Source organism: Arachis ipaensis, chromosome B02, assembly GCF_000816755.2.
Source record: "Arachis ipaensis cultivar K30076 chromosome B02, Araip1.1, whole genome shotgun sequence".
NCBI lineage: Eukaryota > Viridiplantae > Streptophyta > Magnoliopsida > Fabales > Fabaceae > Arachis > Arachis ipaensis.
In genome coordinates, this window is record NC_029786.2 from 79237520 (window position 1) to 79261503 (window position 23984).

Below are 23984 nucleotides of genomic sequence, written 5' to 3' on the forward strand. Positions count from 1 at the left end.
CCTATTGAGTATTATGATTCGTTCTCTAAGATCCAAAACATCAGCGCTGGTGGTCGTGGTTGGCCCATCAACTCGAGGCCGCACCATGGAAGAGTCCCTTACCTCACCCATGCCATATACCCTACCTCTTTATTTTCCACCCACTGTCTCAATCCATATGCTTTCCTCAGAGACAGGCGGTGGATCAATTACACCAGCCTCTATAGCAGCCTGCCGCTCTTGCTCAGCCTGAAACATACGCTCTTGAAATATATCCTACAATGAGAAGAAATGATTGATAAACTACTATAAGTATTAATAATGTATAACAATTAGATAACAAAATAGTTACAATTAATAAAGGTAAGTTACCTTTGTCTTTCGGGAGTGTTCATCAACCCATTGAGTCCTATCCTCTTTGCGAGTATGAGTGTGCTCAAAAAACTCATCCATACGTGATTGTCTTCCAAGCGAATGATTCTACATAATGTAACCAAGTTATCATGTAATATGGGATGTATTGTACTAAGCAATTGATTAAGCAGAAAATAAAACTCAGCAGTTTGCATCAATTCAAGAAGAAACTAGATCAAGATCATTATTAAGAACGGATTTCACTCTCTATTGATTAAGGCTTACCAAAGCATAACCAAATTACCAATTCAATCATATCTACATATGCAGAGAATTTGGATATAAAATAAGCAAGAAAATTTGTGCAGAACCTTACTACTAATGATAAACCTCATGAAAATCAATGCAACTTCAGGAGATGTATTAAGTTTTGATAACTAAAGGGAAGGGAAGAAAAAACAATCAAAATGCAAGGGAATAGCTTGAATAAACAATTGGTACCTAAACAAAAACTGAACTAAAGAACAAATTCTTTACTTCTATATGTGGTAGTAATGCCATACCTATGTAGAAAGACAGTAACAATGTCTACTCTTAGATGATTGATTTAGCGGCTGAAAGTTTCACAACTGAATTAAAAATAGCAACAGCAATCAAGTAGCACAGGTTCCCATGAAGTGCATTAAGTGCATTAAGTGACCAAGGAAGTGAATCATAGGCCCCGGACTACTCTAGATTCACATGATGCCTCCTACCTGGTTCCAGTGCATCGAACTCGCCGGGAACTTGGCTATTAGGAAGCTGCGAGAATTGACCGAGGCCTAGATCAGGGACAACCTTGTTTGAACACCACCAGGGATTTGGAAGTATCATATTTTCATCAATCATTTGAAAGTATCATATTTTCATCATCCACATTGAAGTGAACACTAATATCATTAACACTTCCTTGTATAGTTGTATATTTTCACATACCAATTACCAGGTAAACGACACAATGGAAACACTTATTTTTTTTTTTTTCTAAATCTAATATCTAATAATTAGTAGGAATTATAAAGCAGGCTATCTAATGTGTCCTTTCTATGTATAGTGCATGAAAATACATATTATTTATTTTATCAATTTATATTCAAATTCTGTATAATATAAATATAAATTACAAATTCTATAAGCAACTTACCAAGCGTAACTTCGCTTCTGGAAAGGTGGTGCCTCCTGCAGTGTGAAGAGAAGTACCTCGAGTCGATTTTCTGGCAGCTGTATTTCTCACCTGTAATTGTCTATAGGCCTCAGTGTTCCAACGTCTTATCAATTCACCAAGAACTTCTGGTGGGATCCAATATGGACGGGCACCTTTTTTGTGAATGGCATGGAGCATACCTCGCAAGCGCTTGGCAGCCCTAAACCTCCAAGCTTGATAGATATCATCCTCTTCCATATCAATAATGTCAAAGCATTTCTATTTTAAAAAAAATCATTGGAATAAAATTTAGCCTCTGAACAGATAAAAATTTATTTTGCTGACAAATAAATAACAAGTAATGCTGAGTTTAACAAGTAATAATAATCTAAAGATATCAGAATTCTCTCTAATAGCAAAATTATGTAAAATATTAGGATAAAACGAAAAACAATAATGAGGTTTAGATAATACAATCATGTAGTGAAAATCATCTAAATATGCTGATCTTTTTTCTAGTTCGAGTTGAGTGCCTAGTTTCATCTAAGACAATGTTGAAAAAATTAAGGTAATAATTAAATTAAAGAAAGCTATTAATTTAGATTGTGGACATGATCCTTCAGAGCTCAAAAGCCACAACTTTAGGTCTATGGTACAATTATATATAAGCCATCAATTTAAAGGACAAGAATACGACTAATCTATAGTACTTTTGGTTTACTTTGTAATCATAATTTAAGCTAAATCTAAAGATAATTTAAGCTTTATCCTGCAACTAATTTCAATTTACAATGCACATATACACATACACTTGCTCTCTCTCATAAGTCACTTTTAGTCATAAATTAGGGAAAAGCAAGCAAGCAGACAGACATCTACGCTCTCTCAACACTAACACCACACTCAAACACACCCCCTTTCTCTCTCTCTCTCTCTCTCTCTCTCTCTCTCTCTCTCTCATACCACACAGAAAATAATTAAAAAAAAGTGAAACAGAGAAGCATAATAATAGATATGCATAAATTTGTACACAACTACACATGATTGGGCTAGTCACAAGTTTAATAGTACTATTGTCAAGAATCCAATGGGTGTCATGTTTGATGTTTGTGCAGATTTAAATTCAAATCAAAGGTTTGCACATGGATGGCAGCAGGGGTAAACTTCAACAATATTAGGCTTTAATAATCAAATGAAGCAGAAGAGAGTTTATTAAAAAATTGGTGTTCCTTAACGTTGCTTGGGAGATTTAGTGATTGAGGCCCCACCACCGTGATCTCAATCAGGACATGTAGGATCTGGTGGTTGCCTCCATCGGAGACATTAATATCACTATACACCCCTTTCCACTTATGTTAGTTTCATTAACTCATTCATTATTACTTCACGCAAAGACTTAAAAGTAGAAGCAAAAACAACCAACACTTGCAGTTGCAGGGATGTCCAGAAAAATACACCTTTGAAATCAATTATCTCACAGCAGATACAGATTAGAATGCTAATAAGAGGAACAACTTAAATTCAGGAAACCAAAATACACAAAAAATATAATAAGAACAATTGAATTAATTAAGTCATTAACACAGTAATAAGTTAATAACATTACAACAAAAAATACGTAAAACAAGGTAGATAAAATTTACCCTCCACTCAGTCCACCATATTTTCCAAATATCATCATCTGCCTCATCAAAACTCAGCCAAGGCTTGTTGTAGTTTTCCTTAAAAACCTGAGAAATACGCTTCAATCCAAGCTTAGGTGGGTGCCAACTACATCAAAAACCAAAAAAATGATAATGACATATTACTTAGTAAAAATGAGACATGCTATTCATAAAATTTAAAGCAAATAACAAACCATTTGGCACCATCATATCTAAGCTTTGGAGTACTTGTGCTGGAGTGACCAATGGCAGTGGATGTTCCTTGACCCTGAGCATCTTGGGTACTATTAGATGTGGTTTGTCTTTCCCCACAAGATCCTGGTCGACTGGGAGCTACAATAGCTGGGTTTAAGACCCCGCTTCTGATCATACGTTCTATCATACATCCAATTTCGGTTCTGATTTTTCATTATTAATGAATTTAATTTCCTACATATCAAAGGGATAATATTCACTTTTTAATTTTTTTTATTCAACGAGAAACCAAAACAAATAAATCTTATCATCAATATAATTTATACTTTCACTATGAATGGTTTACACAAACAAGCATACATAAGTAAGTATAGATAAGCATGCATAATAATTTAACAGAGAACATAAAGATAAAGATAAAGATAAAGATAAAACTCAATAGTTTAACAGTGATAATAAATAAATAAAAAAGTAGAAGGTTAAACCTTGAATAGCTTTTTTGGGAGTCTTAAACTCTACCAATACTTTGAAATAGTGTATATGCTGAAGAACCAAATACTCCACTATTGTTTCTTTGATCAAAAGATTCTATTGACCCACACCACTACAATTCCCACTGTGAAATGCTGCATAGAAATATCAAATATTGCAAACGAGTATATCAGAATCTTGAGTTCGGTAGCAGAAAACTGAATATTCTTTCAATATTGATGATTCTTCATACTTCACAAAGAAGCAGAAAACTAACTAAGCTCCAAGAAGCTAAACCAGAAAACAGAATCAGCTAGTAACAAAATGCTTAATCAGTAACCGAATTTCAAATTCCAACAAACTTAAAACTAGCTAACAAGAAATCAAGCAAGCAATCAACACATGAAGAATAAGCAGAAGTTGGCAATTGCTAATACCTGAGCTGAAATTACAGCAAGCAATAATTGAAGAAATGAAAAGGATAGTGTACCTGGTCATAGGAAACCCTAACTTTGCAGCACCAGAGAGAGAGGGAATCTTTTAAGAAAGCTGCTTCAAATGTATATGTTGTTGTTAGAAAATCAAAATATATAGTTAGGAATAGGGAATCATTGCAATCTATAGATATAACTCTAAATGTTTGAGAAGAAATGGAAGTCACGTTAAAATACTATATAAACTATAAGGTATTGAAACAATAGAAAAATAATTATTTTAATATTTTTATATTTTTGTCTTGAGACTGTTATTAATAAAAATGAGGATGGAATCCAAAGAGCTAATAGATTTGTGCCAGATTTCAAAAGGAAAACAGAACAAAATGCATAGGTCATTAACACGGATACAATATGCTTTAGCCATTGCTAATACAAGTTTCACGACTGAGTCGCTCATAGTTCTGTTCTGTTGAAGGGAATTGATATCTTGGATAGACTTGGTTATTATTTAAGTCATAAGGCAATAAGGCATGATTGTGTTTGTGATGTAAGTTTTATAACACAGATTTTGATATGATAGCATTTTTTCTTCTCAATAATGTACATGCTAATTGAATTTGTTTTCCCATAATATACAGGAGTACCATAAATCTAATAACAAATGATGCATCTAATATTTTTCTGCTCACTTCCCAAACTACCCTTGTCTTCCTTTATATTTCCAAAGCCATCCTCTTCACCATCAATGTTCAAGTACGCAAAAAAAGCTATAGAATATCACTACAAAAATTAGAAGTATTAGATCTAAGGGTACTCTCTTCTATATGCATCATTTTCTTCACGTGAAGTAAAATTTGCCTTCTTCCTTAGCAAACAACAAAAAGTAAAGAATGGATGATTGATAATGTTATTTTTTTATCATGCATTATATATATTATAAAGAATAAAAAATATGCAAATACTTTCCTTGTAGAACAACCCTTTCCTCATCTAAATTAGATTCAGATTTCTCTTTCTACAGCTTTATAAATTTTATCTCATATTTATCAAGTTTTCCAACACCACTACTAGATTGGGGTCGTGGTGACTAGCTAGCTGCGATAATTTCCATAAAGTTCAAACTTAAGTGGCAACAAAAAGATAATAATAATAATAATAAAACAGAATATTCAAGAATCAAGACAATTATTGGTAGCATGCCCTACACTTTCAATTCGTATACTAGATTCGTTTTTCTTAATCTTTTATTATAAGCTATGGTCTATCTGAATCATGAGGGAAATTCATCTTTATGCTTCTTCAAAAAAGCTGCTCTTTACTTTTATTGACATAATCAGATAATCTTTTCTAGGGTAACAAAATTCAATTGAAGCCCTCAAAAGATGGAAAAGGAGACTTTCATTAAAGCTTTTTATTCATTTCCATAACTAATACATAGATGTAGAAAAGTGAATTGCATAAAGTGCATGAATGAGAAAGAACCAATAATTAAGTAATATCGTGAATCTTCATAGGAGTAGAAGCAAGTACAAAATTCAAAGCATAATCAACAATCGTGCATTATTGACAGTACTCTTCACCAAAAGTGTGTGTGTCTCAAGTACAAACTAAAACTAGCGGACCACACAAAATGTGCCTTAGCTTTTACCAAAGTGTGGTACCAACCATTGAACCCCATCGAGCTCATTACCTAAACGATGTGTTATTAGATTCTTCCCTAGCTAGATACAATTCACTATTTACTATTTTACTCTATCAAAATGTTATAAAATTGAAAAAATAAACCTAATAATAATCATAATAATAAAGCCTTACATACAAAAATTCTATTCAGGTATTTCTCCGAACATGTGGTGTGCAGAGTTCAAAACACTAAATTTCAGTTTAATCTAAGCAACATTCAACCCAGTAATTTCAGAAAGATACAGCCAACAACAATTTCAGTCCAAAAACACAAGTTTTAACAACAATTTCAGAGAGAGGGTAGGCGATGGTGGTCGCCGGTGGTGGTGTCGGACGGAGGCGGTGTTGAAGAGAGAGTTCAAAACACTAAATTTCAGTTTAATCTAAGCAACATTCAACCCAGTAATTTCAGAAAGATACAGCCAACAACAATTTCAGTCCAAAAACACAAGTTTTAGAAGAAGGAAGAGAGAGAGGGTAGGCGATGGTGGTCGCCGGTGGTGGTGTCGGACGGAGGCGGTGTTGAAGAGAAAGCGTTTTTAGTGATAAAAATACCTAGCTTGAATTTGGGGATGACATGCGTTTCTGAACTTTGGAAGCAGGAGTTGAGAAAATGTGTTTTTAGTGATAAAAATCGACAGCCTGTTTGTCGATTTTATTCAAATTTATCGACGGCAAAGGTGTCGATATTTTAAATAATAAAATAGACGACAAAATTGTCGATTTTAATATAAAAAAAACAACACATATAGCGTCTATTATATAGATTAAATTTAGACCGTTCATTCCATTTTAGAAAGTAATCTAGATCGTTCAAATTTATCGACGGCAGGGTTGTCGATATTTAAAATAATAAAATAGACGACACATTCGTCGATTTTATTATAAAAAAACAACACATATGGCGTATATTATATAGATTAAATTTAGACCATTCATCCCATTTGTCTAGACCGTTCAAATTTATCGACGGCAAAGTTGTCGATATTTAAAATAATAAAATAGACGCCATATTCGTCGATTTTATTTTCGACTGCTGGTTCGCCTATACTATGACGATAATAGGGAAATAAATTAATGCATTATAAAAATATCGACGACTAGGCCGTTGATTTTAATATTTTTATTTTTAATTATTTTTTTTAGTAATATCGACAGCAGGCCATCGAAAATTATCGACGGCAGAAATAGCCGTCGATTTTTGCTATCGATAAACACGCTTTTTCTTGTAGTGTAGGCTACGGTAAAAAACCGTGATCATAGGTCCAAAACCGTAACCATAAATCTATAGTCACCTTTTTTACTAGCTATGATCACGATTACCGTAATCATAGATTTTTTTGTAGTGAAAATTTAAGATCATATAGTATGAGTCTTACATTTCACTTAATAATAAAGAGATATATATAGATTTAGAGCTAATAAGTTTATTATGCACTAAATAGTGAGTGCTTCCTTGATGTACTCAAATACAAGTAGTCAGGTGGGGTAAAAAAAAAAAAGAAAACCAAAGAAAAGATATAATGACAAAATTGAGAATATTGATGGGTGGTTCATGTTGAATAAGTTCATAACACATTTCACATATATCAACATAGTACAAAAGATAATTAATAATGTGTACACAAAATATTTATTTTTCAAGGAAAAAGTTTAGTAATAAAAAAGTTTCAGCCATAATTAGCTAAAATTTTCTATAATATATTTTATTTATATTATTTAATAACAGTTTTATTTTTTAACCCACTCTCTTATCATTCCACTTATCATATTCTTATCAATTTCATATTATTATTATTATTATTATTATTATTATTATTATTATTATTATTATTATTATTATTATTATTATTATTATTATTATTATTATTATTATTATTATTATTATTATTATTATTATTATTATTATTATTATTATTATTATTATTATTATTATTATTATTATTATTATTATTATTATTATTATTATTATTATTATTATTATTATTATTATTAATTTTCTGTTTTTGTTAAGTCATTTATCATCATTCAATGGAGAGATACAAGATCTGAAAGCTATCCTAATATGATTTTGTTTCCATTAATTCAATTATTTTCATTTAAAATTTACAACTCTAATACCATTACAAGAACAATTAGAATAGGTTAAGGAATTTTACAAGAAATCATCTTTGTCATTACAAATAGTATGTCATTTGAATTCTACCTTAATACGGTACCTATGGTAGAAAGTGCTAAAGAATTTGAACATACAACAGATGGACTCACTCGACGAGGTTGTTGTCAGTCAATCAATTTTTGAGAATATGAAAAACTCCACTAGTTTTGATGAGGTATGGTAATAAACTGATTAATTTTTTTTTGTGTATTTTTATGTGCATTTATAATTATATTGTACTAACTAAGTTCATACAAATAACATTCATACGTTTATATACATAACATCCATAATGACATACAACTAACACATCTAAAAATTAAATTTATATTTATTAGATATTACATTTATACACATATCATTTTTTAGTTATTGCTTAAGTAACTATAAAATTAACACAGATATTTTTAAATTTTATCATAATTGAATTTAAAAAATGTCAAATTCTTAAATTAATTTATTCAATTGATAAATTTACTCATAACATCCATAAATTCATACACATAACATCCATAATTTCATATTAATAATATCCATAATTTTGTACTCATAATTTTCATAATTTCATACATATATATGATGTCTATAATTAATAAATTGTAGTTGTTAAAAATTTTTAATTTAACTTCTATAATTTTTGCAGAGAATTATTGTATTTTAATGGATAATAATGTGATTGAGAGATGTTAAGCATTTGATTTGGGAGAAACTGAAATTGATTTTGGAAAGAACATTAATAACTTCAAACATGCAACAAAATTGTAAGTGATAAGGAGAATAAGTGATAAGGAGATGTATATCACTTATTTATCAAAAAAATGAGAATTTTTACATAATATTTTTAGAGGAATGCTAGGGGACTAGCAATTTTTGTTATTTGTAGCCATCAAATAGCCATCAAGATGGTTTTAATGGTGTGAGATTGGTGTAAGATTTCATCCAATAATTCACTTTTCTTTGCTAGTTACATGCTGGTCAGAATTTAACAAAGTTGCTGGCCCCTAAACTTTTCTATATTTTTATATTGTAATTATTCTTTGACTACTTAGCACTCCTCATTTTTCAAATGAGGGATTGGAGTTCGGAGTCAAAAGGTATAAGCTAGTTAGTGTGGATTGAATGGAATTTAATTGCACGACTTAAAACGAAACTATAGCTAGCTCAGTTATAAAAAATTCGAAACAGTAACTTCTTTTTCTTTTTTGTTAAAGCTAAAGTAACGATTTAACACTTAACTATTGATTATTTTCTACCTTGTTTTTAATATATGTTTTAAAGAACGATATAAGAACAATATATATAATGAAGAAATGGCAATTATAATTCTTCAGAGATCACTGGAAAGACTTAATGGTTATAAAGGGATCCAGTAGAAAAGAGACAAATTGTAAAGGACATAACATGTCGAAGGCTAAGATAGCTTGTTTCTTAGAACCAGCTCACTCTATCTATCTATGATTATGAATGTCACATGGCTGATATAAATCTTTTCTTGTGTTAATAGTTCCAGGCCCCTGAGAGATTGAACAAATTTGTTTAAAACTTTAACCTCAAAGAATTCCCAAAAACAAAAATGATTGTCCCAGTAAAATTTTATATATTCTCCAGCAAAGTTGATCTCAAGTCTCAAATTACCTTTCACTCAAATATATATATAGCAACATAATCTCGTATGAACCCCACCTACTTTTGTGGCCCGTCAACAGCTATATAAATATATGCTACGTAGTTTGCAATAACTGAACAATAAGGACTAGCTAGAAATTATATATGTTATTATATCTAATTAACAAGAAAGCATGAGGGAGCGATCAAGCATAGCGAAAGACCCCAGAGTCTAGAATCGAGAGGAGTACGTTCGGCTTGAACGAGATTCATTCAGTGTTTTCGTGTGTTTTCGTGGACAGTTTACCAGTGGATATCTCGAAACGCGAGTTGTTTAGGTTATTCTCTTGGACAGGACGGATCAACGACATATACCTCTCAAGAAAGACGAGAAATGGGAAGATCTACCTATTTGTCTTCATACGATATACTACGAAGGGAGGAGCGCTGAAGGCTATTGCTGAAATGAATCACATGCTGTTAAGGGGGAAAGAGCTTTATGTAGGGGAGGCTAAGTATAGGAGGGATGCTTCTAAGGGACGAAAAGTGGCAGAGGTGGTGGCGGAGGAAAGGCCACACCACCGCCAGGCTGAGGTCAATAACGCGGTAAGGGAGCACACAGTTGGGATCCAGCCATCTCCAAACATGGTGCAGGGGGCACGGCCGAGTGCTCTAGATATTGCAACACATGCCATAGAGGAGGATTCCAAGAAAATGGGGGCAATGTTGCTGAAAGCCTCTGTTGCCAAGACCAATCTCGAATGGCTGCAAAGGAGTGTGATTGGGAGTACTGTGAGACCAATTGACTTCAGACTATTGAATGAACTCAGCAGTAAAGCTTGGCCTCACGTTGTTAAAATCTGTGAGCTGGGGAGGTATAAGGCCTTGCTGATATTTGAGAGTACAAAGAGTGCGGAGGAGGCGTTGGAGGGTTGTGGGGATGGCCGCTGGCAGTTTTTCCATAGTATGTGCCGTTGGAATGATCAGGAACGGAGTGTGAGGAGAAGAGTGTGGATTGAGTGTTCTGGCGTTCCACTACATGCCTGGTCCGAGGATACTTTTCGTGCGATTGGTAGCCAGTGGGGTGAGGTTGTGGCTTGTGCTAACGTTACAGCCCCAAGTTTGTCGCTCCGGGCTGGTCGCATGCTGATCGATACCTGGAGGGTGGCATCTATGTCTGAAAGGTTTTATTTAACTGTAGGGTCGACGGAGTTTGAGGTAATTGCTGAGGAACTTGACAGTGATGAACATGGCTCTTTGGAGGGGGTGGTGGTGACTGATGTGATGCCAGGGGTTGCTGGGAGCATGGAGGGCATTAGCGGTACTCGAAATCCGATGAAGAGGGGGTGGCCGGGTCCGGCGGCTGAGGAGGTAGCCTTGCCGCATAGGATGGAAGGGGATCCGGAGGGCAGAAGCGTAATTACGGCCGATATTTTGGATGAATGGAGCAACGGTTCTTTGAATTCAAATTCTGTAACGGCCAAGAATACGGTTGCTGAGCTCAGGGGAGGAAGTGCTGAGATTGAAGAAGATGCGTCAGAGAGGACTCAGTCGTGGGACTTTGATGCGGACCGGGTGGTTGCTGTGGGAGAAATCACAAGCCAGATTTGTTTGGGCTCTAATAGCTCTAAGGCCCAGCTTGTTTACTCTAAGCCAAAGGGGGCAACGTTGGACTTGACTTCCCGAGGCCCATCTACTCCTCATGCTGGTTCCATAAAGGGGATGCAGATTGGGCCTGTTGCGAAGCGGGTTGTGGGTAATGCGGAGGGAGGATCTCAATCGGGTAGGTATGGGAGTGGTGATCCGTTTACATTGGGCGATGAGGCTGGGGAAGGAGACCATGGCGGCGTGGTCAGGTGTGATGCGGGGAGGAGAAGAGATGCAGATCAGGGCTTCGCCTTGGTGAGTACGACGCTGACTGTGGAGGCGGATGCTCACCCGGGGTCGCCGCACATGATGATGGGGATGGGTGGCGTGTGCAAGGCTGTTGACGTCGCGGGTGAGGTTGCTGAGGCGAGTCTGGGGGCACGGGGGTTGAGCGGGGCACCGGTGAGGGAGGTAGGCAGTGCTCTTGCGGGAGAGATGGTGCTGATGATGCCGCGGCTGGTGGAGGGAAGAGGGGCAGTGGATCTCGTTGGGGGGAATCCAGGTCGTGCAGGGGATGGCACTGGTTCTTTTGAGGTCAGCGGCAAGGGAGTGTCGCACTCTCCGTTGGAAGGGGATGGGGCTAGCTTGGGAGATGAGTTGGCAGAGGGCAGGGACAGTGGCTGTCAGGGAGAGTTAGATACTGGTGTTCAGGGGAGAGTTTCAGCGGGTGTGCAAGGGGCCCCTTCTGATGCAGTGAGCGAAGCTGAGACGGAAACATCAGAGAACAAATGGACAGCTGATATGCAAGAAAACCAAGAAGCCTGAAAGCTTGCAGTAGAATCTGGAGCGGTGCAGTATGATGAGGAAGATGACATCATGGCCATTCTACAGGCACAGAATGAGTTAATTGCGCAGAAGAAAAAACAGGCTAAGCGAAAGGAGAAAGCACGAAGGAGTCGACCGAAGAATCGGAAAAAGGTGTGTATAAGTGCTATACGATGATTTTTAGTTCTTGGAATATTAGGGGGTTGAAGGGGGTTAGTAAACTAAGTATGATTAAGAACTTTCGGAGAAAGTTTAATGTGCATATGCTAGGCTTGATAGAGACTAAGACAGAGATGGTGACAAATTTTGATATAGCGCAACTGTGGGGAAATGGCGCAGTTAAATGGGAGTTAGTTAGTTCGGTTGGTGCTGCGGGGGGACTGGTATTAATGTGGGACGACATGGTGTTTCAGATGAACAACTATTATAAAGGGGCTCGCTGGATATGCTTGGAAGGTGTGCTGCTAAAAACTATCTTTCCCTGTGCTTTCTGTCTAGTTTATGGGCCATATGAAAGGGCGGAAAAACTCATTATGTGGGAAGAGTTGAGCTTCCTATCTGGGTTATGCCAAGTACCGTTCTGTTATATGGGAGATTTTAACGAGGTAACTCATGTAGAAGAGAGAAAGGGTGCTACCTCTTTAACAGTGTCCGCAGAAGAGTTTAAATCGTGGATACAGGATATGGAGTTAGTGGACTTGGCAATAACTGATCGCTTATTCACCTGGTTCAGAGGGCAATCATGTAGTCGCATTGATAGGGGACTGGTTAGTTTAGAGTGGCTAGAAGAGTTTCCTGATACAAGACTGAGAGGGGGACCTAGAGGGTTATCAGACCATTGCCCAATGATCTTGGAGGTTACCCGAATTAGCGGGGGACCAAGACCGTTTCGGAGCTTGGATTCATGGTTTACCCATGATGGGTTCTTGAGAATGGTGAAGGAGGAGTTGAGGAACTTGGGGGAGGGACAGTTCATTGATAAACTAAAGGCTCTGACGACTCCACTGAGCAAATGGCATAGAGCCAATTTTGGGAATATGGACCAAAGGATTACACAGCTGGAAGATGAAATTAAGAAAGTAGATGACATGGTAAGTACTGGCACGGCTGATGGGACTATTGAAGCAAGAAGGAGAGCGTTGGTAAACTTCTGTAGAAAATGGTATATCAGGAAGGAGCTTCATTGGAAGCAAATGTCCAGATCGCGGCACGTGAAGGAAATGGATAAAAATACCCGCTACTTCCACAATCTAGCCTCAGCACAAAGAAGGTCGAATATGATTGATTCCTTAATGGTTAATGGGAGGTTAATAAGGAACCAGGCGAGGATCAAGACGGCTATTCGAGACTTCTATAAGGGGTTGTACCACCAGGAGACATCGCCAGTGATTGGGTTCAGGGACGGGCTTGTAAAGCAGATCAACGAGGAAAAGGCACTGGAGCTAGAGATGTTGCCAACTGTTGAAGAAATAAAGGAGGCAGTGTGGAATTGTGAGTCAACAAAGGCGCCAGGTAGTGATGGGTACAACATGAACTTCATAAAAAAATGCTGGGATGACTTAGGAAGGGAGTTCACTGATGCGGTGCTAGGCTTCTTCCTTTCGGCTACACTTCCTAGAGACTCGAATGTTACGTGGGTTACGCTGGTGCCAAAGTTTACTGGAGCCAGAGAAATAAAGGACCTCAGGCCGATTAGTATGGTGGGGTGTGTCTATAAGGTCATATCCAAGGTGTTGGTTAGGAGGATGCGAAAGGTAATGCCGGGGTTGGTAGGAGAGACTCAGAGCGCCTTCGTTAAGGGCAGGAAAATCCATGATGGGGCCTTGATCGCCTGTGAAACAGTGCACTGGCTAAAAACACGAAAAAAGAGTGCCGCAATAATAAAGCTGGACTTCCAAAAGGCTTATGATAGAGTCAAGTGGGGCTTTGTGGATATTGTCTTGCAGAAGATGGGGTTTGGCCAGAGGTGGAGAGGTTGGATAAAGGAGTGTGTCACCACTGCATCTATGTCATTGCTTGTCAATGGGTCACCTTCAAAGCCTTTCAAAATGGAACGGGGTCTACGGCAAGGTGACCCGTTGTCCCCATTTCTGTTCGTGTTAGTTGTGGATGTTTTGCATCGAATGATTGGTGAGGCGGTGAGAAATGGCCGTATAACTCCGTTACTGCTTGGTAGAGATAATATTGAGTTGTCTCACTTACAGGTTGCAGATGATACTATTCTTTTCTGTCCGCCTGATGAGGGGACCATCAGGAATTATCATCGGCTACTCAGATGCTTCAAGCTCATGTCGGGATTGGCCATTAATTTTGAAAAGTCCAGCCTTATACCGGTCAGCTATGAGAGGATGTGGGTCCGGAGGATGTGTCGGTTACTGGGTTGTAAAGAGGCTTCATTACCAGTCAGATATCTGAGCATTCCCCTGGGAGCAAATCCGAGACTGGTTAAGACATGAAAACCGGTGATTGATAAGGTGGAAGACAAACTGAGTTTGTGGAAAGCAAAAACTCTTAACAAAGCAGGTAAGCTTGTCCTAATTAAGGCGGTTCTTAGTAGCTTGCCGATTTACTACCTCAGTTTATATAAGATGCCAAAGACAGTGGCAGAGAAGCTGATTTTCCTGCAACGACGGTTCCTGTGGAGTACTGAGGATGGGAGATACGGGGTACCGCTCGTGAAGTGGGAAGTGGTTATGGCTCCAAAGAAGGCAGGTGGGTTGGGAGTTGGGGATGCGGTGATTCGAAATACTGCATTGCTGTTTAAGTGGTGGTGGAGGTTCTCGAAAGAAGACTGTCCCTTATGGAAGAAAGTGGTGTGCTCTTGTAATAATATGCATCCTGCAAGAATGGTGGGAGGACAGCCTACTCCCACGCGAGGGGGTCCTTGGAAGGATATATGCCAGCTACAAGTTAGTAAGTCGGGGCTAAGAGATCAGATGATCAGTGGGTTGTCGATGGAGTTAGGGAATGGCAGAACAATCCGATTCTGGGAGGATAGATGGTTACCGGCTGGAGTATTGAAAGATATGTTTCCTAGGTTTTTCTCGGTCTCAACTCTTCATGAATCTGTGATAGCAGACTGTGGCTTTTGGGATGGACTAGTGTGGATTTGGAGTTTCCAGTGGAGGAGAGAGTTGTTCCAGTGGGAGTTGGACTTAGTACACCAGCTTCATGAGATCTTACAGTCATTCAAGCTTACAAATGGGAGAGAAGATAGTGTGGTATGGAAATTTGATAAAACAGGTGACTACTCAACAAAATCCTTTGTGCGAGTGATGCAGGAGGAAGTCCTACCGGAGGAGGTTACCAGCTATAGCTTCACTAGTGCTGTTTGGAAAGGATTTGTCCCCCCGAGGGTTGAACTCCTTTCTTGGTTTGCGTTAGTCGGAAGGGTCAACACAAAGGATCGACTGTGCAGATTACGGGTTATTGACCAGCAGGACAATAAGTGTCTTCTCTGTGGTAAGCCTGTGGAAACCGCGTATCATCTGTTTCTTAGTTGTGAGATTACATGGCAGGTGTGGTGTGCTTGGCTAATGGCCTTTCAACAAAGGTGAAGCTTTCCGGGTACTTTGAAGGAACATTTTGAGAGTTGGACGAGTTTTATAGGAAGGAAGGTAGATAGAAAGAGATGGTTCACTGGATTCTTTGCTGTTATCTGGACAATTTGGCTAGAAAGGAATGACAGACTCTTCCGAAATAAGAGTTCAAGAGTAGGGGGCATTATTAACAGATCGTTTACGTTCTACGAAGAATGGAGTGGTGCTGAGCCCTTTGGGTGTTGATGGCTGGGTCACAGTGTCTAGGAGTTGTATGTTATCTTGTTTTATTCTTACTATAGCTTTGCTATCTGCTCCATTCTGCTGTGTTGAGCTCCCTTTAATTAAAAAAAAAATCTAATTAAGCCTAATAACCGAAGAACTAATTAATAAAATCAAATGTGTACTGCATGCTCTCTGATCTCACATGCACGACTACGAATAATAATGAACATGTACAATAATGTCTTAGTCATATTGCCACAATTTATCCAAACAATATCTTATAATTATGAAAGGAATCAACCTCAAATTGGTAAAATTTAATCTTTTCTAGTTGGGGTCCTCTCCTTTGATCAACAACATAATAATGGAGCTGCGTCAAGTGGGGGCATATGCAGTCGCTTTACAAATTCTGCTTTACCCATGTGTGGTGGAAAATTTTCAAATACCCATAATATTTCTTCTTCTTTTTTAAATTTTGAAAAAAATAAATAGAAATTAAAAGTTGGAGACGGATGCAGTGATATGCACAATTGAGTTGCTGCTCTTTCATCATAATATGTGCTAAGGTGGTTTGTACTTTGTGCTGAAATTTAACAATATACTATAAATTCGTATATCTTTTAAAAGATTAAAGTGCTAAGTAAAAACATATGAATAATTTTATATCAAATACATTAATTATGACAAAACAAAAAAAAATATTACAAATGGCACTACAATAAAAGTAAGTATTTATTTTGTTATTAAATAAAATTAAGTATCACAAAAAATTCAATTACAGTATGGACTAGTTGAAGTCTTTATGTGTTAAAAGTTGTAAGATTTTACAGTCTTTATTAAAGTTAAAGCGGTGATCTTTAAAATATTGAGGGTGGATTTTCTAGCAATTCGCAAATGCATGCCTCTTTCAGGTGTGGAAGCTAAGTGTGTCAGTGTCACACAGTGGTATCCCAATTTAGGTTAATATTATATTCTGAACTACAGTAAGACAGTTTTGTTTAGTTGGTATAAACATAATTTTGTTCTTATAATTAGTTTTTTATGAGTATAGAAGCCAAACTTGATGTCTCATCATTTTTATTGACAAGGCTATCATTTATTATTATTATTTGATAAGAGAATAAAATTTATAATAATTATATCTAAGTCATTTAATCAATTAAGTTTCTCTAATTTAATTCAGCTACTATTTCTAACAACATTTTGACTTAATGTGTGACTATATATAGTTGCTTTTTCTAAGTGAATTTCATTTTTTTTCAATTTTTTTCAACATTTTCTTCCTTCTTTATATTCTCTTTGTTCTTTGCATTTTTTCGTTTACGACTAATACTCTTTGATCTTACTTGAAGATTTGGAGTTAAGTTTTAAAGTGGTCCATGAATTTGCACTCGAGTCTTAAAGTGATTCCTGAAGTTAATAATTACTCAAATTCGACCTCGAACTTATACTCCGGAACTCATAGTAATCCCTAAAATAATTTTCGTCCATCCTTACCGTCAGAAGGACCGAAACAACGTCGTTTTATATTTATACAAAAAAAATCCTAATCTCCAACACGACGTTGTTTTGTATTTATAAAAAAAAAAACATAATCCCCAATTATCTCCACCAATTCTCTTCTTCACCCTGTTCTTCTTCTTCTTCAAATTCGCAGTAACAACAACAACATCATCATTGCAAACAATAATTAAACTATCAAATTCATATTAATTTATGTAGACATCCGATAATCATGCTCAAGTCAATAATTTAATTTAAATAACAAAAATTTTTATAAATCATAGCAGTGACAACAATAAATATACAACATCACATCGATCAACAAAAAAAATTAAAACATAAGCAGCCAAAAAAAGAATAAATGGGAGAAGAAGAGGCAGAGCAGACCGGCGGAGCAGAAGGAAGATGCAGGCCGCCGGAGCAGAAGAAAGCAGAAGCACATGCACGAGAGGAGGCGCCACGGTGGCCCAAAAGAAAATTAACAAACGAGGGCAACGATGGCAAGAGAGGTAATGCCCGCAGGAGGTTTGCCTTTTGTAATTCTTTCCATCTTCCATTATCTCTCTATGAATTAACAAATTATTATTTTATTTTTTCTGAGTTACTTAAACAATTACAAAATACTGTTTTTTATTGACAATGATTACGGAAAGAGAAAAAAAAAGGAAAAGGAGAACTGGGGATGAATTGGGAAAGGAGAAGGGGAGCATGGAAGGAAAAGGAAGAGAAAAATTGGGGAAGGAAAAAGGAACCGTGGAAAGAAAAGGAAAAGGAGAACTAGGAATGGGGAAAAAGAATGGAAAGAGAAAGGGGAGCGTGGAAGGGGTAGGGGAAGGGGAAGAGGAAGAGGAAGAGGAAGGAGAACTAAGAAAGGGTTGGGGAAGAGGAAAGGGAAAAGGAAACCGGGGAAGGGGGGAGGTGTGTATTTTTTTTTAAATATAAAACGACGTCATTTTAGTCCTTTCTAATGGTAAGGATGGACGAAAATTATTTTAGGGACTACTATGAGTCTCGGAGAACAACTTCGAGGCCGAAAAAATTATTTTAAGAACTACTATGAGTCCCGGAGAACAATTTCAGAGACGAATTTGAGTAATTATTAACTTTAGGATCACTTTGAGGCTCGAGTGCAAGTTCAGGGACCACTTTGAGACTTAACTCAGATTTGGATCAAATTTTTTTGAAATCAAGTTGTGAAATCAGGTTTCATTTTCGAAGACAATGAATGATGCAAGTTAACACTGTCAATCGAACCAGGACAAATTTGATTATTATTTTGAAACGAATCAAGTGGATGAAATTTGGTTCGAACCTCGTTAATATAGTTCGTTAGTAGTTTATGCTGGTGTAGTTATTTTGTCTACTAGTTGAATAATTTCGTTTTTCTTTGTAAAAATCAGTGTTCATGGTTGAAGGTTTGAAATTGAATAGAATGTTAGAATTTTGAATTGTTTTTTCCATGAATCTATTTATGTTACGTTTAATGGTAGTTTCGGTACATTTTGAAACACAATTTGGTATAACATAGAATTGTTTTTTGGTGTTATACTTGTAAGTTTTGGGTATTTTTTGTGTCTATTTGTCCTAAAAGTTGAAATGACTTTTAACACACTTGAATAAGTTGCTGCTGTTTTGTCTTTTTTTTCTCCTTTTTTCTTATTTTTCTCTTTTATTATCGTTATTGTCATTATCGTTGTCTTCTTTTTATATGTATAACAGTTCAAATCTATAATACATTAAAATTTTTTAATGATAACGACACATAAACAAACTCAGTTTAAAACAAATGCAAACTACAAATACACTTTATTTAAAATTTAGATGTGTAGCATAACTATAAAATTTAAGAGAATTTTGTATGTATATTAAACTCTTTCTCTTACATCTTTTAAATTTAATTTTATTTATGATGTGCAAACTACAAATTTATTAATTAGTCGCAACCATTTTAATTTCTTGGAGTAGGTAGCGACTACTAGGCAATGAAACTGCTGATGAAGGAACAAAGAAACCTAGCTATTAGCTATATACTTCATTTGAATCAAGATAGGTAGATATCTCTGTTGATGTAATTATCGTACATTTTTTTTAATGTGTAAAAGCAAAATCTAAATTAGTATAATCTTCATAAATATTTTCAGTATATAATAAGTCCTATGCATTGGTGATGAATATATAAACCATTTTGATTTTAAGGTAGAATAACGTCCGATCCTAATTTCATCTATAGTAGTTGGCTGAATTACGATGACAAGTGGAATCAAAATAGGCCCTTACATGGGGTTACAAAGACTTTTGTACAGAAAGTCGGATTTTTTTCATTTATAAAATAAAAAAATTTATTATTTTCTCAAATACGTTTTTTAAATTTTAATTTTTCACATATAATTTTTGTTTTAGTATTTGGGTAAGTTCGTCGGACCTCAACGAACTCTAAAAAACTTAGCAAATTCGCTTTAAATTCAATGAACTCTATAAAAATTATAGAGTTCGTCTCACCCTCTTCAACAGTCATCCAAAAGAACGGATGTGATTGGACAATTGTGTAAAACATTTTATATTATTAGTGCATTAAAATTAAACTCTTAAATAAAAAGTAAATAGTAGATATAGTAATTTTTGAATAAATATAAAAAGTAAAAAAATATTTATTTAAAGAAGAAGGTAACACATCATAGTGAGAGTGGTGAAATAAGAGGTCTTTAAAGAAGGTGTTGAGAAATGAGAAATGAGAAATGAGGGAACACTTGTGAGTTGGGATGTGACTGGTTGAAAGGGAACTTTCCAAAAATGGAATAAGGTCCACGTGCTATTATTGTTGACGCAGACAGTGTTCGGCCCAAATAGGCAAAGTTTCTGGCAGCCCGTGTTCATAATGGGTCCCACAACATTCAACTCTTTGGACTTTGGAATATCAATGGGGCTAATTTTTTGTGATATGAGACCAAGTTTGGTGTAATGTTGGGTTATAAAATTTGGGGGAGTTTTACACTGTTGTGACGGCGTTTAGGTGAAGGAAAGAAATCGGACGGTCCGATTTATTGCAGTTGAAAGGGGACACAAATCGGACCGTCCGATTTGTGATTTATGGAAGGCAGTGCATGGAAATCGGACCCACTGATTTCATGCTTTACATTCAAATTTTTTTGGGTCCAAAGAAATCGGACCCAGCGATTTTTTTGCTGGATGAGAAAAAATTTTATAAGTCATAAAATCGGACCCAACGATTTCTAAACCATGACACTTGCGCTATGTACTCTCATACCCATGTGATACTCCATCTTCTTTCAAATATGAAAAATAAAAACTCTATGAAGGGTCCCTCAACTCACTTATTTTCAAAGTTCAGAAAATCGGACCGGTCATCAAACCGTTCTAATTACTGGTTCATTGGTTTATTGGTCTAATCGGTCCAACCAGTGGTTCAACCGAAAAAACCGTTTTAGAATAAAATAATAAATAAATTATAAATATACATCCTAAAATATAATTATAGTCTAACAGCAATTCTGCCTAGAGCAATTAACAAAAAAAATCAAACATTCCATAAATGGCTCGTTCACTTATTAGGATTATGTATGAATTACAAATCTAATTTTAGTTCCAACTAATCTCAAAATTTACAACATGAACTAAGGCTTACATTTTCGCTCAGTCCATTAGCATTTCTTCCCAAAGATTTGGGATCATGCAAGTGTTTGATTACAAAGAAATTGTAGTGTACTATGTACGAATATAGGTATCAGCATGGTTCATCCACTGTGTAGACAAGTCTTTGCCAAACTTTTGTGTTCTTTTTTGGGACCATCAGTGAAGCTATGATCAGTGTCATGTTCTTTGAATGTTCAAATAACAGGTTTTCGCACCCATCATGATAAGCCTCTCCACCATGAATAACTCTTAATTGTTCTCAATCAAGGGATCCAGGAGATGACTATAGTTTGAATGATATGCCATTTTGTACCTGCGAATCTGAATTTGAATCATCGTGAACATCAATAGAATTTAATCTGAGCCGAAAGCTACATCGAGATACAAAACCTTTAAAGAGTCATTGTTCCATGAATTATAAGAGTATTGGTTCAATTATGCTCACAGCAATTCTGCCTACAGTATTCAGCCATTCAACAATATTACAAAACAGAGTAAGTTTCCACTTTCCAGCATTAACAAAACAGAGTAACAAATTAACAATTACAAAGCAGCAAAAGTGCAAAACACTAAAACAGCAATAAATTGAACAAAAATCGCGTAACGGGTACACTAGGAACGTCTTCATGTTTCTGTATCAACTGAGGAAAAAAAGGAACGAAGAAGATGAGCAGAGGACCGAAGAGGCGAAGAACGAAGAAGATGAGCAGAGGAAGTTCAGAGAAGATGAAGACCACGAGTCACTCACCTGGGTTCGATGGAGGGCTACTGGTGTTGAGGACCAGGCGACGATGAAGACGATAAGAGGGTTACTGGTGTTGAGAAGTTGAAGACGATGGAGGGCTACTGGGCTGGGAACCAGGCGACGATAGAGGGCTACTGGTGCTGAAGATCAGGCGACGGCGGTGGCGCTGACGACCTCAGACTGCGGCAACGATAGAGGGCTACTGGGCGACGATGGAGAGGAACTTCAGAGGGCTAGGGTTCACTCACTGTGAGACTGAGATGAATGAATGGGGGTGGGGGTGCCAGGTCGGGTAGGTTTTCATTTTTTTTTATTTTTTTTAAATAATTAAGAAAACGGCGTCGTTTAAAGGAACCAGCCGGTCACCGGTCCGACTCAACCGGCCGGTTTTTGGCCGGTTCACCGATTTCAAGCGGTTCTTTCTCTAACGGTTTTTAAAGGAGGACCGGACTGCTTACATCGCCGATTCGCGGTTAAACCGGTCAAACTGGCCGGTCCGCTCCGATTTTCAGAACCTTGCTTATTTTGAAACTTAAACAAACTTTTACTTGCATTCTACTCCCATAATTACTTCATCATCCTCAATTCTTTCTTTTGAAAAAATAAATAATTTATTGACCAATCATATTTTTAATTAATAACTCTATTTCTATCTTCTTTCCTTCACAAAAGTGAGCATATTTAATTTGATTGGCTAGTTAGTTTGCTTGTTTTTTCTTATATTAAGTATATGATTGTAGGTAATATATATGGAAAAGTATAGGTAGACAATGAAAATATTAAACAATATGAACAATAGATATATTGGATGTTCATTTCACTAGGTGTACGAATGATTATTCTAATATTAAAATTTAGGTGGATAATTTAAAGTGTAATGTATTTTTATTTGATTAGTAGTTGTTCATATTGTTCAAAAAAATCATTAGTTACTATTATCAAAAACTTATTTAATCCTAAATAATATGGTAATTAAAAAACAAGAAAAAAATTAAAAGATAAATATTTTATTGCATGCATAAATTTTAATATTAAAACAAATTATAATGTTTTGTAGAGACATTTAAGTTCCCCCATGACACACGCGCAAATGAAAATAGTTTATAGGTGACTAATAATGGTAGTGTGACATTACATTACCTTACTTAGGGTGAAATGCTCTCTAGTTTTGTAGAACAAAGATGTTGCGATTTTCAATGTTTTTCTGATCCTTTAATATATTTGTGCTGTGATGGAAATTTTTGATGGTATGATATGGCATGAGCACTTTTGTGGCCCAACAAGAACAAAGGCTCTTCCACTTCTACTGTCCTTCCCAATCGAGTTGCAATTGCAGTTCAACCTTGAAAGATAAATAATAAAATAAAAAAAGAAACAACTAGTTAGAAATTTTCTCTTGGACTTTGTTTCATTCTTTGTTTTCACCAACAGTACAATATTTTGGGTTTATGATTACGATTTTTTTTTGTTATGGTTTTTTAGGGTAACAAAAAAAAAGTAATAGTCACGGTTTTTTTAAAAAAGATGATCATAGAGTAACCTAAAAGGGTTTATAGTCACGGTTTTGGAGGGTGGACTAAAAGAATTTATGATCACGGTTTTATCACGTGACCATAAATTGATAAAAAAACGTGGCCTAAAGTGTCAGAATTTAAACATTACAACCGTGACTATAGAAACCGTGATCATAAATAAAAAAACATGACCATAGATCTATGGCTACGAGAGAATAGGCCACAGCAAAAAAAACTGTGATCATAGACCTATAATGAGCCTTTTCACTAACTTTCACTGTGACTATAGACCTCTTTTTTTGTAATGTAAAGTCGCAAAGTCGTACATATATAGCTCCACATATGCACATTTTCTGTATCTTGGTCATGATTTTCTTCCACCGTACCGAAGGTTGCTTCTTTCAGGTAATTTTTCAAAAGAAATTACGATAGAAATGATGAATTGACATTGACGACACATTGCATGAATTAATTAAGAAGATAGTATTGGTGTTAATTAAATACTGAAAAATGTAGGGTAGATTGGGAAATTAAAGGCACACAAGTGGGGCACCATGATTGAATGGAAGTAAAGGCATCTACGTAGGTGGTCGGTGGTCTCTATCAAACCAAGTATTGAGGCAGTTACTCAGATTTTTCACTATATATAATAGAAAAATGATAGGA

At 36.1% G+C, this 23984-nt stretch overlaps 1 protein-coding gene across 1 annotated transcript; it reads right to left on the minus strand.

The window, feature by feature from the left end:
• Nucleotides 7-3291, minus strand: LOC107625503. Its single transcript, XM_021116011.1, has 4 exons — nucleotides 3160-3291; nucleotides 1517-1795; nucleotides 352-459; nucleotides 7-255 (listed from the first exon to the last, which is right to left on the minus strand). The coding sequence occupies exons 2-4, from the start codon at nucleotides 1772-1774 to the stop codon at nucleotides 130-132; spliced, it is 492 nt and encodes a 163-aa protein (XP_020971670.1). The 5' UTR covers nucleotides 1775-1795; nucleotides 3160-3291; the 3' UTR covers nucleotides 7-129.